General features: G+C 67.5%; 1 protein-coding gene across 1 annotated transcript in view; it reads left to right on the top strand.

Annotated features, from left to right (window-relative positions):
- TNXB (tenascin XB) overlaps nucleotides 1-15,604 on the top strand; it is an 89,975-nt gene extending 74,371 nt beyond the window's left edge. Inside the window, 18 exon segments of the mRNA XM_078848394.1 lie at nucleotides 568-861; nucleotides 2,532-2,825; nucleotides 5,004-5,291; nucleotides 5,833-6,120; nucleotides 6,730-7,035; nucleotides 7,635-7,952; nucleotides 9,141-9,263; nucleotides 9,700-9,843; nucleotides 10,320-10,439; nucleotides 10,776-10,919; nucleotides 11,262-11,392; nucleotides 11,603-11,735; nucleotides 12,150-12,235; nucleotides 12,237-12,302; nucleotides 12,409-12,505; nucleotides 13,617-13,778; nucleotides 14,427-14,590; nucleotides 15,026-15,604. Of these exon segments, the coding sequence (XP_078704520.1) occupies nucleotides 568-861; nucleotides 2,532-2,825; nucleotides 5,004-5,291; nucleotides 5,833-6,120; nucleotides 6,730-7,035; nucleotides 7,635-7,952; nucleotides 9,141-9,263; nucleotides 9,700-9,843; nucleotides 10,320-10,439; nucleotides 10,776-10,919; nucleotides 11,262-11,392; nucleotides 11,603-11,735; nucleotides 12,150-12,235; nucleotides 12,237-12,302; nucleotides 12,409-12,505; nucleotides 13,617-13,778; nucleotides 14,427-14,590; nucleotides 15,026-15,106 (3,239 nt within the window). The 3' untranslated portion in view covers nucleotides 15,107-15,604.
- The last annotated feature ends 244 nt before the right edge of the window (nucleotides 15,605-15,848 follow it).

Here is a 15,848-nt window from a genome sequence, read left to right as displayed (position 1 = left end):
ATGTGTGTGGGGATGGATGGGTATTTTGGGGGATTCATGGGTAGATGTGTGGCCAGGTGGCATTGTGAGCAATGGGACACGGTGAGTATGATGATAGATGCGTGGCTGGATGGCTGTATGATATGGTGATCGATGGCTGTATAGGTTTGTGTTGGGCTGGATGGGTGTCAGTGAGGATCTTTCCATTGACGGAGGCTTTGGTTCACCCCCTTCTCTCTTGCTGTCATTTGTTCTTCCTTCCCCCTCTCTCCTCCCATCTCAGCTAAGCTCTCACTGAGTTTTGTGCCGGTCGCTCTGGGCCGACCCCTCCACGGAGGCGGGATGGCCGCGGGGAACCTTGGAATGCAGGACTCTCTTTGGAGACATGCCCCGTGCGTCTGTCTGTCCCCAGGTCTCCTTCCTAGCAGCAGGATCCGCTGTGTCCTGAGGCCGGTCCCTGGGGCTCCCTGCGCCCTCCCCTGCTAATTCTCTCTGCTGATCCCCTCTGGCTGGCAATAACCAGCTCCCCCAAGGACCCGGCAAGTGTTCCTGCTGGCCATGCGCTTCACCCCCCTCTCTCTGTTCCAGCCGCGGCACCGCGGGAGGAGGAACCCGCCCCCCAGCCCAGCCTGGGGGAGCTCTCGGCCTCCGACGTCACCCACGACTCTGCCCTGCTCTCCTGGACCGTCCAAGCCGGGACCTTCGACTCTTTCCTCCTCCAGTACAAGGACGCGGAGGGCAAACCCCAGGCGCTGCCCGTGGACGGGGAATCCCGCACGGTCACCGTCTCCAACCTGGCCCCCTCCCGCCGATACAAGTTCAACCTCTACGGCATCTCCGGCCACAAGCGCCTCGGCCCCGTCTCCACCGACGCCGTCACAGGTCAGCGGCTGCTCCCGGGTGTGCTGACCCCGTCCCCTCCCGCCCCCTTTGCTTTGCAGCGCGGTGAGGACAAGAGCTGGCATTTGGGACCTTCCTGGGAAGAGGCTTCGCAGACTCCAACCTCCACAACCCTCCTCCCGGCCATTCAGTGGGTGGAGGAGTGTGGATGGATGGACAGAGGGATCGATGTGTGTCGGGCTGACGGAGTGAATGCGTCACTGTGTATGGGCTGGTGTCACGGACTCCCAGGTCGTGCCCACTCTTGGCCCTGTGTGGTCCGTGGAGGGAACCCCCTTCAGTGAGACAGCCCTTCGGGGTCCAGCCCCTCCTCTCTTCGGGGTCCAGCCCCTCCACGTCCTGGTACCGCACCTCTCTGAGCCTTAGCACCCCTGTCTCTGCTGTGGGCCCCCTCAGGGAGTCCCCTCGCTCTGGACCCCCGGGCCTCCACCCCCCCCAAAGGGGATGATGCCCCCCTGTTCTCTAGACCGGAGCAACTCTCAGCCAGCGTAAAACAGGAGGGTTTATTGAGCGTCTGAACCCAGCACAGGAAACTCTCCGGCCTCAGGCCTGGCCTCCCTCAGCCCAGTGCATCCCAGTCTCCCCTGCATCCAGGGGGGCTCTGCCTGCTCCCCCTCTCCAGCCCAGAGACCCCCTGCTTCCCAGCTGGGCAGCTGATATCACTGGCCCCAACAGCTCCTCCCCTGTCCTTTGTCCTCTGTCCTCCATCCCAGGTAAACTGGACGCTGGGGCCCTCTCTCCTCCGTCCTTTGTTCCCTCTGGCTGGAACCGGCTGGTCAGGTCACCGGGGTCTCTCCGCAGCCCACTGTCCTCCCACTGGCCAGAACCGGCTGATGGCCAAGCTGGGGTGGGCGTCTTGGTCACCAGTTGTTAGGGTTCCCCATCTCCTGGCCATTGTCTGGTGGTCCCGGCTGCCAGGCAAGGTCACACCTGGTCCTCGGCAACAACAACCCCCTCCCACCGCCTTGTTAAACATGCAGCACACAGGGAAACTGAGGCACGCACACGCTATTCATGTAAAACACGACAAACATCCCCAAGTTCGTCACAGGTGCACGGATGAATGAATGGATGAATGAATGGAGAGCTGGACGGCTCTCTGTGGAGACTGGTGGGGATGGATGGATAGATTGGTAGATGGATGGATGTCTACGAGGATGGATGGATAGGTAGGTGGATGGATTTGGATGGGGATGGATGGATGGGGGAGCATATGCAGATGGTGGTAAGGATGTTTCTGGGGATGCATGGGTGTCAGCGGGGATCTTTCCACTGATGTTGGAGGCTTTAGTTCATCCCTTTCTCTTTCTCTCTCGTTTGTTCTTCCTTCCGTCTCAGCTCATCGCTCACTGAGGTTTCTGCCGGTTGCTCTGGGCCAACCCCTCCATGGAGGTGGGATGGCCTCAGGAACCCAGATGGGAATGTGGGATCCTCTTTGCAGACATGCCCCGTCCATCCGTCTCTCCCCAGCTCTCCTTCCCAGCAGCAGGATCCGTCACTGTCCTGGGGCTGGTCTCTGGGGCACCCTGCACCCTCCCCACACCAATCCTCTCTGCTGAACCCCTCTAGCTGGCAGTAACAAGGCCCCCCAAGGTCCCAGTGGGCCACCCTCCACCCTGGCTTCCCCCTTCACCCCGCTCTCTCTGTTCCAGCCGCGGCATCGCGGGAGGAGGAACTCGCCCCCCAGCCCAGCCTGGGGGAGCTCTCGGCCTCCGACGTCACCCACGACTCCATCCCGCTCTCCTGGACCGTGGAGGAGGGGACCTTCGACTCCTTCCTCCTTCAGTACAAGGACGCGGAGGGCAACCCCCAGGCGCTGCCCGTGGACGGGGGATCCCGCACGGTCACCGTCGCCAACCTGGCCCCCTCCCGCCGATACAAGTTCAACCTCTACGGCATCTCCGGCCGCAAGCGCCTCGGCCCCGTCTCCACCGACGCCGTCACAGGTCAGCGGCTGCTCCGGGGGCTGCCGGCTCCGTCCCCTCCCACCCACTTTGCTTTGCAGCGTGGTGGGGACAAGAGCTGCCAGCCGGGACTTTCCTGGAAAGACCCTTCCCAGACTCCAACCTCCACAATCTGCCTACCAGCCATTCAATGTGTGGAGGAGTTTGGATGGGAATGGAGGGGTGTCTAGACAGCTGGATCGATGTGCATGGAGAAGACTGACTGACTGGAGCGATGTGCATGGATCAGTGAGTGAATAGATAGATGGATGGCTGTCGATCGGGATTGGTGGGGATGGATGGATGTGTAGATGGGTGGCTCTCTATGGGCATGGATGGGGATGGAGGGATAGTCATGGATGGACAGATAGATGAATGGGTGCATATGAGGATGGAGGGATGTTTGGAGGAGTGGTTGGGGCTGGATGGGTGTCATTGGGGATCTTTCCATTGACGCTGGAGGCTTTGGTTCATCTCCTTCTCTTTCTCTCTCATTTGTTCTTCCTTCCCCCCTCTCCTCCCGTCTGAGCTCAGCTCTCACTGAGATTTGTGCTGGTCGCTGTGGTCCGACCCCTCCACGGAGGCAGGGTGGCCGCAGGCAACTGCGGAATGCGGGATCCTCTTTGCAGACATGCCCCATCCGTCTGTCTCTCCCCAGCTCTCCTTCCCAGCAGCAGGACCCAGCTGTGTCCTGGGGCCGGTCCCTGAGGCTCCCTGCACCCTCCCCCCGCTAATCCTCTCTGCAGATCCCCTTTGGCTAGGAATTACCTGCCCCCCCAAGGACCCGGCAACCCACCCCAGCCTCCCACTTCACCCCCCTCTCTCTATTCCAGACGCAGCGTTGCGGGAGAAGGAACCCGCCCCCCAGCCCAGCCTGGGGGAGCTCTCGGCCTCCGACGTCACCCACGACTCCGCCCTGCTCTCCTGGACCGTCCAGTCCGGGGACTTCGACTCCTTCCTCCTCCAGTACAAGGACGCGGAGGGCAAACCCCAGGCGCTGCCCGTGGACGGGGGATCCCGCACGGTCACCGTCGCACACCTGGCCCCCTCCCGCCGATACAAGTTCAACCTCTACGGCATCTCCGGCCGAAAGCGCCTCGGCCCCGTCTCCACCGACGCCGTCACAGGTCAGCGGCTGGACCCGGGGCGCCGGCTCTGTCCCCTCCCGCCCCCTTTGCTTTGCAGTGGGTGGGGACAGCAGCTGCCAGCCGCTTCCCGGACTCCAACCTCCACCCCCCGTCTACCGGCCATTCAACAGATAGAGGAGTTTGGATGGGGATGGATGGGTGGATAGACAGACAGACAGATGGATCAATGTGCATGGATGAATGAATAGATAGATGGATGTCTGTGTATGGAAATCGAGGCGGAGGGATGGATGGATGGAGGGGATCTCATGGATGGATAGACTGATTAAGGTTCTGTATGGGGATGAATGGATGGAGGGAGGGGATGGTCATCAATGGATAGATAGACGAATACATGTCTAAGGGAAGAGATGGCAGGAGAGATGGAGAGATGAATGGATGTGTATGGGGATGGATGGCTAAGGGGATAGATGGATGGGGATGGGGATGGATGGAGTTTATGGATGGCTGTTTTGGGGGATGCACACGCAGAGGTGTGCGTGTCTGGGTAACCCCTCTGCAGGGGGCAGGTACAAGGGCTATGGTGGGTAAGGTCGTGGGTGCCTGGATAGATGGATGTGACTGGCCATGGATGGGTGGTTGGAGGGGAGCGTATGAAGATGGTGATATGGGTGTGTATGGGACTGGATGGGTGTCAATGGGGATTTTTCCATTGATGCTGGAGGCTTTAGTTCACCCCCTTCTCTTTCTCTCTCACTTGTTCTTCTTTCCCCCTCTCTCCTCCCATCTCAGCTCAGCTCTCACCGAGGTTTGGGCCGACCCCTCCACGGAGGCGGGGTGGCCGCGGGGAACCCAGGAATGCGGGATCCTCTTTGCAGACATGCCCCGTGCGTCTGTCTCTCCCCAGCTCTCCTACCCAGCAGAAGGATCCGGCTGTGTCCTGGGGCCGGTCTCTGGGGCTCCCTGCACCCTCCCTCTGCTAATCCTCCCTGTTGATCCCCTCTGGCTAGGAATTACCCGCCCCCAAGGACCCGGCAAACTGCCCCCAAACCCAGCCGCACCCTTCACCCCCCTCTCTCTGTTCCAGCCGCAGCACCACGGAAGGAGGAACCCGCCCCCCAACCCAGCCTGGGGGAGCTCTCGGCCTCCGACGTCACCCACGACTCCGCCCTGCTCTCCTGGACCGTCCAGTCCGGGGACTTCGACTCCTTCCTCCTCCAGTACAAGGACGCGGAGGGCAACCCCCAGGCGCTGCCCATGGACGGGGGATCCCGCACGGTCACCGTCGCACACCTGGCCCCCTCCCGCCGATACAAGTTCAACCTCTACGGCATCTCCGGCCGCAAGCGCCTCGGCCCCGTCTCCACCGACGCCGTCACAGGTCAGCGGCTGCCGGGAGGAGGTTCCCAGCCAGCGCCTGCCTCCTTCCTTCTCCCCCTGCAGGGTCTTTCCCAGGACCCACCTTCACTGATTTGCTTTTCCCCTGCCTTCCCACTCTCCCACCTCGCCTGTCCCTGCGCGGCGTTTCCTCCTCTGGGATCCTTCCCTCCTTGTCTCCCTTTGCCCCTTTCTTCTCTTGGGCATTTTTTCACTCCTCCTCTCTTCCCACCACCCCTCCGGCTGTCCCCTCCTCCACCAGGGCCCCTTCCACGTTCCTTCGCTCCCAACCACCCTCTTCCACATCCCTTTGCTTGGTGCAGTCATGGCACCAGAGGCCACATCCAAGGGGTCTTGCCTCTGTCAGCCACTTTGCTCCCCTATTTCCACCCCACAGAGGGGCCACTTGCCCCGGACATCAGAGGTGACACTGCCTGAGTTTGCAGAGAGCCTGATCCCATCGCTCTGCAGTGGGGGAAGCTGCCTCTGTTTGCCCCACAGGCTGTTACCTCACCCTTAACCCTCCCACTCTGCTCCAACCACAGCGCCGCGGGAGGAGGGAGCCGGGGTACGGCTCCGCCTGGGGCAGCTCTCGGCCTCTGACATCACCCATGACTCCCTCGATCTGTCCTGGACTGTGAAGGAAGGGACCTTCGACTCCTTCATCCTCCAGTACAGGGACACGGACGGCAACCCGCAGGCGCTGCCCGTGGACGGGGGATCCCGCACGGTCACCGTCGCCAACCTGGCCCCCTCCCGCCGATACAAGTTCAACCTCTACGGCATCTCCGGCCGCAAGCGCCTCGGCCCCGTCTCCACCGACGCCGTCACAGGTCAGCTATCAGCTCTCTCCTCCCACCTTCCCCACCCCCCCGGCAGGTGCATGATGGGATAGAATCGCCCCCTTCTCTACGTCCCTGTGCCTCGTGGGGCAGGGGGAGGGTCCGAGGGACGCGCTTTGAGACGGGAAAATGCCGACTCGCCTCTCGAAGCGCTGGCGAGGAAACAGGCTCGTATGGAGCCTTGGGCTCGGCGAGGGGACCTGGGACCCCTGGTCTGGGCCGCGTAGCCCTGGCCCTCGCCCCGGCCTGTGTTCGCGCTGGGCAGAACCAGCGGCGAGCTCATCCAGAAACAGCCTGTGTGGGTTTCACGTGAGCCAGGGACGGAGAGTCCGGCCTGGCCCGTGGGGATTGTCTGGCTGGCTAATTCCCCTCCCTGCTCTGTGCCGCCGGCCGCAATCGGCTCTGATCCACCCTCCTGCCCACGCCACGGCCCAGGGCCGGCTGGGTCTGGCGCGTCCCAGCAGCAGTCAGGCCACCTGCAAAGAGACTGGCCTCTCGGCCGCTTGCCAAAGTTTTGCAGCTTTCATCCCGATCCCAAACAGGGGTGGGGTCTGGAGACGTGGGGTCCGGGCCGGGTCTGAGCTGCTCCCCTCTCCCCAGGCCGGCAGGAGGAGGAAGACGAGGAGGAGGAGGAAGGTGCCTCGCAGCCCAAGCTGGGGGAGCTCTCGACCTCCGAGGTCACCAAAGACTCCGTCCGCCTCTCCTGGACCGTCCAGGCCGGGGCCTTCGACTCCTTCCTCCTCCAGTACCGGGACGGGGAGGGCAAACCCCAGGCGCTGCCCGCGGACGGGGCGTCCCGCACGCTCGTCGTGTCCGACCTGCTCCCCTCCCGCAAGTACAAGTTCAACCTCTACGGCGTCTCCGGCCCTAAGCGCCTCGGGCCTGTCTCCACCGACGCCGTCACAGGTCAGCGAGCCGGGGGGCCGGCCGGCCAGGGCCCCTCAACATCTTCCAGCCCCCTTCCTTCCGCAGGTCTTCCCTCCGTGGCCCAGCTGGGACCCTGGACTCCTGGGTTCTCTCCCAGCTCTGGGAGGGGAGTGGGGTGTGGTGGGTTAGAGCAGGGGGGCTGGAAGCCAGGACTCCTGGGTTCTCTCCCAGCTCTGCCTCTGACCTTCTGGGTGACCATGCAAAAAGCCCCATAACTGCCCCTTGCCTCAGTTTCCCCACCTGTAACACGGGGCTAACGATCCCATTGCGCCACTGACAAGCTGTGGCGACAGGCCCTTCCTCTTCTGGGCCTAACCCCTGCTCCTGACCCCCCATTCCTGTCCTCCCTCTGTCGCCCCCCGCCCCTCCCGGCAGTTAACCCTTTCCACTCTGCACCGGAGCCCCATGGGACAAAAGTAACTAACCTGCTCCCAGGGCTCCTGGCCAGGTGCATGATGGGATAGAGTTAACCCCTTCTTGCCTGGCCCCAGCCCCCCCCCCCCCGGTGCCATCTCCCCCAGGGACAATTAACCCTGTCCTGCCCTTGCAGGAGCCTAACCCCCCTCCTGCCCCCGCAGCCTTCCCGGAAGCCTCCAGCGTGACGCCCGCCCGGCTGGACCAGCTGCTCATCTCCGAGGTGACCCCGACCTCGCTGCGGCTGAGCTGGGACGCGCCCGAGGGCAACTTCGACACCTTCCTCATCCGGTACCGGGACGCGGGCCGGGGGCCCGGGCTGGGGCCGGCGCCCGCCCAGGAGGTGCCGGTGCCGGGGGCCCAGCGCTCGGCCGTGCTGCGGGGGCTGCGGCCCAGCACCGAATACGGCCTGGCAGTGTACGGCCTGCGGCAGGGCGAGGAGACGGCCAACGTCCACGGGGCCGCACAGACCAGCAGCCTCGGTACGGCCCCCGCTGCGGCACCGAGCCCAGCTGCCCCCTCGTCCCAGCACCCCGTGCTGCCCCCGCCCCACAGCCCAGCGCCCCTGTAACGAGGCTGGTTCTGGCGGGACCCCACGGAGAGGGGCCAATTCAGGACAAATCGCTCAGAGCGGGGCAGTCACAGCCCCGGCCTGGGGTTTCTGTGCACCCCGAGGCAAACCAAACCCGCCAGCCGGAGAGGACTTCGGTCTCACCCCACCGCTAACCACGAGTCACACGAGCAGTTCCCTTAGACACCCCAGTTTCCCCACCAGCGCCCCTCGTTATGGGGATGAGTGGTTATGAAAACCAATCCCCCAGAAAGAGAAAAGAGGTTCCCTCGATCCCAAAGGACCAAGCCCAGACCCAGGTCAATGTACAGGTCAGATCTCACCCCCGAATCACGCTGTGGCCAACGCTTTTGAATCTAAAATCTCGAGGTTTATTCGTAAAAGGAAAAGAAAGAGACGAGAGCAAGAGCTGGTGACATGGACTCACTGACATCCAGTAACGGCCAACCCCAGCGTCCGGCCCTTAGGCCTCTCCCCGCCTGCCGGGCTGAGTCCCCCGGCGTGTCCGCCGTGGGTCAGGGGTGTCGCTCATGGGCCACCCAGCAGGCTGGGCAGAGCTGACCCCCACTTGTCTGGGGTGTCCCCCAGGAGTAGAGCACCCGTGTGAACTGCAGACAGGCCAGAGCTAACGCCGGCATCTTTAAATACAACGTGACACCTGCACCCAGACGGCATAATCCCAACCGGCCAGCCTCACCCCCTCCGAGACACCGCATCCCACCCCTTTGCACAAGAGCTGGGGCCACGACGGGAGCTTGGTTGCAACCATGTTCTATACGGTCCCAGTTCAAGTCAGTAGCGTGACAGCCCCCTGCTGCCCCCTGCCCCATCCCTGGTGAGAGGGGGTAGCGGGGGTAGGACAGATGGAGGGTGTGGAGCCCGTGACAGACGGAGGGAGGGACAGGTGGATGGGTGAGCGCCAGGGGGTGACGGTGGGGGGCACTGGTGGGTCTCAGCCCCCTCGCCCGGCTGGGGGGGGGGACGGGGACGGGGCTTTGCAGGCTGGTGCTCTCCCCCCAGTGGTCATGCTGGGAAGGGGCCCCCCAGTTGGCTCCGCCTGAGGGCCCATGGGGCCCCCCTGACCCCCATGTCTCCCCAGAGCTGGAGAGCCCCCGGGACCTGCGCTTCAGCGATGTCCGTGAGACCTCGGTGGGGGTGACCTGGGGGGCCCCGTCCACCCATGTCGACCGCTACAAGGTGTCCTTCCAGCTGAGCAAAGGGGGTAAGTGCCCCACAGCACCCCCCTGCTCCCCCCCACAGCTCCCCTCGCTGGCCCCCCACAGCGCCCCCTGCTGCCCTCCCCAACACCCCAAACCGACTCCCCACAGTGCCCCTCGCTGGCCCCCCACAGTGCCCCCTGCTGCCCTCCCCAACACCCCAAACCAGTTCCTCCCAGTGCACCTCGCTGCCCCCCACAGTGTCCCAAACCGACCCCCCTCCACAGCGCCCATCACTGCTTCCACACTGTGGCCCCTGGCCCTCCCCCGCTGGCCCCTGCTGCACAGTGACCGCCCCCATAGCGCCCCACACTGAGCACCCCAAAATGCCCCCAGAGCCCCCAAGAACTGCCTGCAGAACAGCGCCCCCTACTGGCCCTGTGCCCTGGCCCCGACACATGGCCCCGCCCCCAGCGCGTCCTGACCCGCCTGTCGCCCCAGGGGAGCCGCAGAGCGTGATGGTCGCGGGCACCCGGCTGCAGACAACGCTCGAGGGGCTGATCCCCGGGGTCAGCTATGAGGTCAGCGTCATGGCCGTCCGGGGCTTCGAGGAGAGCGAGCCACTGGTGGGCTACGTCACCACAGGTAAGGGCCGGATGCCTGGGTCCCCTCCCCTGCTCCCGGGCCACTGGCCGGACGCCTGGGTCCCCTCCTCTGCCCCAGGGCCAGCGCCGGACACCTGGGTCTGCTCCCCTGCCCCGGGGCCAGCACCCCATGCCACCGGCCGGACGCCTGGGTCCCCTCCTCTGCCCCAGGGCCAGCGCCGGACACCTGGGTCTGCTCCCCTGCCCCGGGGCCAGCACCCCATGCCACCAGCCGGACGCCTGGGTCCCCTCCTCTGCCCCAGGGCCAGCGCCGGACACCTGGGTCTGCTCCCCTGCCTCGGGGCCAGCACTCCATGCCACCGGCCGGACGCCTGGGTCCCCTCCTCTGCCCCAGGGCCAGCGCCGGACACCTGGGTCTGCTCCCCTGCCCCGGGGCCAGCACCCCATGCCACCGGCCGGACGCCTGGGTCCCCTCAGCGGGGGCTGCCCCCCTGACGCTCCGCGCTCTCTCCGCAGTCCCCGACGGCCCCTCGGACCTGCGTGCCGTCAACGTCACCGAGGCCTCGGCCCTGCTGCGCTGGAACCCGCCCCGGGCCCCCGCCCAGAGCTACGAGCTGAGCTACGGACCCCCCGAAGGTGAGCGCGGGGGCAGGGCGTTGCTCCCCTCCCCCGGCCTGCACCCGGCTCTCGCTGGCTCCCCGCCCCGGCGGGTGGCTCCGTCCCCGGGGCCCTGGCGCCCTTCGCCCGCCTGCCCCGGGTCCGGGCGGCCGGCGCGGGCATCTCCGGGGCCCTGGGCCATCGGCTCCCTCTGGCCCGGTCGCCCCTCGCCCGGCCCGGCTCCTTCGGCCTCCCCACGCCGGCATTGCATCCACAGGGGGGGTGTTGGGGGCAGCTCAGACGTGGGGATCCCCAGCCCCCCCTCCGGACCCCTCCCCTCCAGCCTGCCCCCCCTCACCCCAGCTCTCCCCGCAGGCCCCGCGGTGACGGTGCGGCTCCCTGGGGCCCGGGCCGAGCACCCCCTGACCGGGCTGCGGCTGGACACCGAGTATCTGGTCAGCGTCCACGGGGTGACGGGGGGCAACCGCAGCTCCCCCGCCCATGCCACCTTCACCACCGGTATGGGGGGGTGCAGGGAGGGGGGCGGGGGTCACGGGGAGGGGTGGGGGAAGCAGTGAGGGGAGGGAGGCTGTCGGTGGGGGGAGGGGGTCATGGGGAGGGGTGGGGGAAGCAGTGAGGGGAGGGGGGCTGTCGGTGGGGGGAGGGGGTCATGGGGAGGGGTAGGGGATGTTGGTGGGGGGAGGGGGGTCATGGGGTGGGGTGGGGGATGTTGGTGGGGGGAGGGGGGTCACGGGGAGGGGTGGGGGAAGCAGTGAGGGGAGGGGGGCTGTCGGTGGGGGGAGGGGGGTCACAGGGAGGGGGGAGGTCGGGGGGTCCCTGTTTCACTCTCCCCTCCCCCAGGGCTGGATGCCCCCCGGGACCTGCAAGCCACTGACGTGACCCCCCGCAGCGCCCGGCTCTCCTGGACGCCCCCACGCGTCCCCCCCACCGGCTACCTGCTCAGCTACGAGACACCCTCTGGCCAAACGCAGGTACCCGGACCCCCAGCCCCCCCCAGCCCCCTGCCTGCTCAGCCCCCCCGTTCCCTCCCCAACCCTTGCCACAGCCCCCCCAACACCCCGCCCCACTCTCCACCCTCCCCCCCGGCTCCCCCCACATCCCGCCCCCAGCCCCATCGCTGCTCCCTGCCCCTCCCCCACCCCCTCCGGCCCATCACCCCCCCTCACTCCCTCTCCCCCCAGGAGATTCCCCTGGGCTCAGACGCGGCCTCCTACCAGCTGAGCAACCTGAGCCCGTCCAGCCGCTACCAGGTCCGGGTGCAGGCGATCCGGGGGGGCCTCCCCAGCGCCCCCATCGCCACCTCCTTCAACACCGGTGAGCCGCAGGACGCCTGGGTTCTAGCCTGGCTCGGGGGAGGGGGGGCTAGTGGGTGGTTACAGCCGGGGGGCTGGGAGCCAGGACTCTTGGGGTCTCTCCTGGCTCGGGGAGGGGAGTGGGGTCTAGTGGTTGGAGGGGGTGGGGCTGGGATCCCGGACTCCTGGGTTCTCTCCTGGCTCTGGGAGGGGAGTGGGGGCTGGTGGGTTAGAGCAGGGGGGGCTGGGATCCAGGACGCCTGGGTTCTATCCCAGCTCTGGGAGGGGAGTGGGGGCTGGTGGGTTAGAGCAGGGGGCTGGGAGCCAGGACGCCTGGGTTCTCTCCTGGCTCGGGGAAGGGAGCGGGGTCTAGTGGTTGGAGGGGGTGGGGCTGGGGTCCCGGACTCCTGGGTTCCATTCTCGCCTCTCCGCGCAGTCTGGCTGACCTACCCCTTCCCCCGGGACTGCGTGGAGGAGCAGCTGAACGGGCCGGGCCCCTCCCGCGAGGTGACCATCTACCTGGGGGGGCGACAGGCAGCGCCCCCTGCAGGTCTACTGCGACATGGAGACCGACGGGGGCGGCTGGCTGGTGAGTGCGGGGCCGGGGCAGCGCGGCCTGCGGGGGGGACACACCCGCCCCGGGGGGGGCAGCGGGGCCGAGCGTGTGTCTCTGACCCCCCCCCGCCTCCCCCCAGGTGTTCCAGCGCCGCATGGACGGCGAGACGGATTTCTGGCGCGACTGGCAGGCCTATGCCCAGGGCTTCGGGAACCGGTCCCGCGAGTTCTGGCTGGGTGAGGGAGAGAACCCAGGCGTCCGGGCGGCCCTGCGATCCCCCCCGACCCCCGCTCCCCCCCGAGCCGGGAGAGAACCCAGGCGTCCGGGCGGCCCTGCGATCCCCCGCTCCCCCCCGAGCCGGGAGAGAACCCAGGCGTCCGGGCGGCCCTGCGATCCCCCCCGACCCCCGCTCCCCCCCGAGCCGGGAGAGAACCCAGGCGTCCGGGCGGCCCTGCGATCCCCCCCGAGCCGGGAGAGAACCCAGGCGTCCGGGCGGCCCTGCGATCCCCCCCGAGCCGGGAGAGAACCCAGGCGTCCGGGCGGCCCTGCGATCCCCCCGACCCCCGCTCCCCCCCCCCGAGCCGGGAGAGAACCCAGGCGTCCGGGCGGCCCTGCGATCCCCCCCGACCCCCGCTCCCCCCTGAGCCGGGAGAGAACCCAGGCGTCCGGGCGGCCCTGCGATCCCCCCCGAGCCGGGAGAGAACCCAGGAGTCCGGGCGGCCCTGCGATCCCCCCCGACCCCCGCTCCCCCCCCCGAGCCGGGAGAGAACCCAGGCGTCCGGGCGGCCCTGCGATCCCCCCCGACCCCCGCTCCCCCCCGAGCCGGGAGAGAACCCAGGCGTCCGGGCGGCCCTGCGATCCCCCCCGAGCCGGGAGAGAACCCAGGCGTCCGGGCGGCCCTGCGATCCCCCCCGACCCCCGCTCCCCCCTGAGCCGGGAGAGAACCCAGGCGTCCGGGCGGCCCTGCGATCCCCCCCGAGCCGGGAGAGAACCCAGGCGTCCGGGCGGCCCTGCGATCCCCCCCGACCCCCGAGCCGGGAGAGAACCCAGGCGTCCGGGCGGCCCTGCGATCCCCCCCGAGCCGGGAGAGAACCCAGGCGTCCGGGCGGCCCTGCGATCCCCCCCCGACCCCCGCTCCCCCCCCCGAGCCGGGAGAGAACCCAGGCGTCCGGGCGGCCCTGCAATCCCCCCCGACCCCCGCTCCCCCCTGAGCCGGGAGAGAACCCAGGCGTCCGGGCGGCCCTGCGATCCCCCCCGACCCCCCGCTCCCCCCTGAGCCGGGAGAGAACCCAGGCGTCCGGGCGGCCCCGGCGCAGCAGGGAGAGAACCCAGGCGTCCTGCCCCCAGGTAACGACGCCCTGCACCAGCTGACGGCGGCCGGGGAGCAGGAGCTGCGGGTGGATCTTCGGGCCGGCGCCGAGGCCGCCTACGCCCGGTACCAGCGGTTCCGGGTCGACCCCCCCAGCGAGCATTACCGCCTCCACCTGGACGGCTACCGCGGCACGGCCGGTGAGGGGCAGGGGCGGCTGGGGGGGCGCTGGCGAAAGGGAGGCGGGGGTCGCCAATGGGGAAGGAAAGGGGGGGTCATGATGCGGGGTGCTGGCGGAGGGGGCAGAGGACGAGGATGGATGGGGGACAGCAGGGGGTTGCTATGTCGGGGTCAGTGGATTGGGGGGTCTGTGTCCCGGGGGGGCTGGGGGGCAGTGGGGGGGTTGCTATGTCAGGGGTCAGTGGATGGGGGGGTCTGTGTCCCGGGGGGGTGGGGGGGCAGTGGGGGGGTTGCTATGTCAGGGGTCAGTGGATGGGGGGTCCGTGTCCCGGGGGGGCTGGGGGGGCAGCAGGGGGTTGCTATGTTGGGGGGTCAGTGGATGGGGGGGTCTGTGTCCCGGGGGGGCTGGGGGGCAGTGGGGGTTGCTATGTTGGGGGGTCAGTGGATGGGGGGGTCCGTGTCCCGGGGGGGCTGGGGGGTCAGTGGATTGGGGGGTCTGTGTCCCGGGGGGTCTGGGGGGCAGTGGGGGTTGCTATGTTGGGGGGTCAGTGGATGGGGGGTCCGTGTCCCGGGGGGGCTGGGGGGGCAGCGGGGGGTCCCTGTCCCAGGGGTGGTTGGGGGAGGGGCGCTGTGCCCCCAGCCCCCCCTGACCCCCTGTCCCCCCCCAGGCGATGCGCTGAGCTACCACTCGGGCAGCGTCTTCTCGACCCGGGACCGGGACCCCAGCCGGCTGCTGACGCCCTGCGCGGTGTCCTACCGGGGGGCCTGGTGGTACCGGAATTGCCACTACGCCAACCTCAACGGGCTCTACGGCAGCGGCCGGGACCACCAGGTACGCCGCCCGGACGCCTGGGTTCTCTCCCCGCTGCGGGGGCGGGGCGGTGTCAGGATGCCTGGGTTCTCTCCCAGCTCTGGGGGCGGGGCGGTGTCAGGATGCCTGGGTTCTCTCCCGGCTGCGGGGGCGGGGCGGTGTCAGGACGCCTGGGTTCTCTCCTGGCTCTGGGGGCAGGGGCAATGTCGGGATGCCTGGGTTCTCTCCCAGCTCTGGAGGCGGGGGGGGGGGGGCTGGTGGGGAGAGCAGGGGGGGGGGCTGGGAGCCAGGACTCCTGGGTTGGCCCATCCCAGGGCAGGAAATTAACTCCTTCCCATCCAGCACGTCCAAGCCAGTTGGGAAACTGAGTCACGGATTGCATTTAGCACTATTACAGAAGTTGCCGAGGGGGCCAGTGCTGGGGGGTCTCTTACCCCCCATTTCTGCCCCCCCCAGGGCGTGAACTGGTTTAACTGGAAAGGCTTCGAGTTCTCCATCCCCTTCACCGAGATGAAGCTGCGGCCACGGCGGGGCTGAGCTGGACGGACGGACAGACGGACGCGGGAGGGAGGGAGAGCGAGCGAGCGAGCGAGACCGCAGCACTGCCGGGCGCCACCAGGGGAAGCCGGGGCATCACGAGGAGACCCCCCCCCCGGGGCCCTTCCACCCCCCCATGAGACTCCCCTCCCCCACAGAGCCCCAATGCTTAATTCCCTCCCCTCACCTAGCCCCTCCCACACACCCCTGGGGAGTCCCCTGCTCCCCACAGTGAAGGGGGGGGGTCTGTGCAGCAGGCCCAGCCCAAAGGGGGCACCCCAATCCAGCCTGGTGGGGGGGCGGGGCAGATGGAATCCAGGAGTCCTGACCCCCAGCTCCTCTGGGGCTCCCATCACCTCCCCACTCAGAAGCGGGGGCCTGTGGGGAGACAGGGGAGCGAGCGGTGACCCCATGGGTGGTGGAGCGACGGAGACAGATGGACCCAAAGCACCTTTATTCTGACTGAAACGGCCCAGATGGGCGAGGACGTTGGGGAGGGCAGAGTTAAGGGGGGTTGCGGGGAAATGGGGGGGGGCAGAGTTAAGGGGGGTTGCAGGGGGCTGTACAGAGTCTATTGAGTGATATAGTTTATATATTAAAAACACAGCTGAAATTGTTACAAAACCCCCCAGTGAGTGAGAAACTGTTGGGGCCAGGGACAGGTGTGGGGTGGAGGCTCCCCATGACCTGGAGAGATGCGGGGGGGGGATATAAGGGGCTTGGGGAGGGGTCCCTGGGGCAC

Source organism: Lepidochelys kempii, chromosome 14, assembly GCF_965140285.1.
Source record: "Lepidochelys kempii isolate rLepKem1 chromosome 14, rLepKem1.hap1, whole genome shotgun sequence".
NCBI classification, from domain to species: Eukaryota; Metazoa; Chordata; order Testudines; family Cheloniidae; genus Lepidochelys; species Lepidochelys kempii.
Note: the sequence above shows the minus strand (reverse complement) of the source record. Positions and strands in the feature narration are given on the sequence as shown.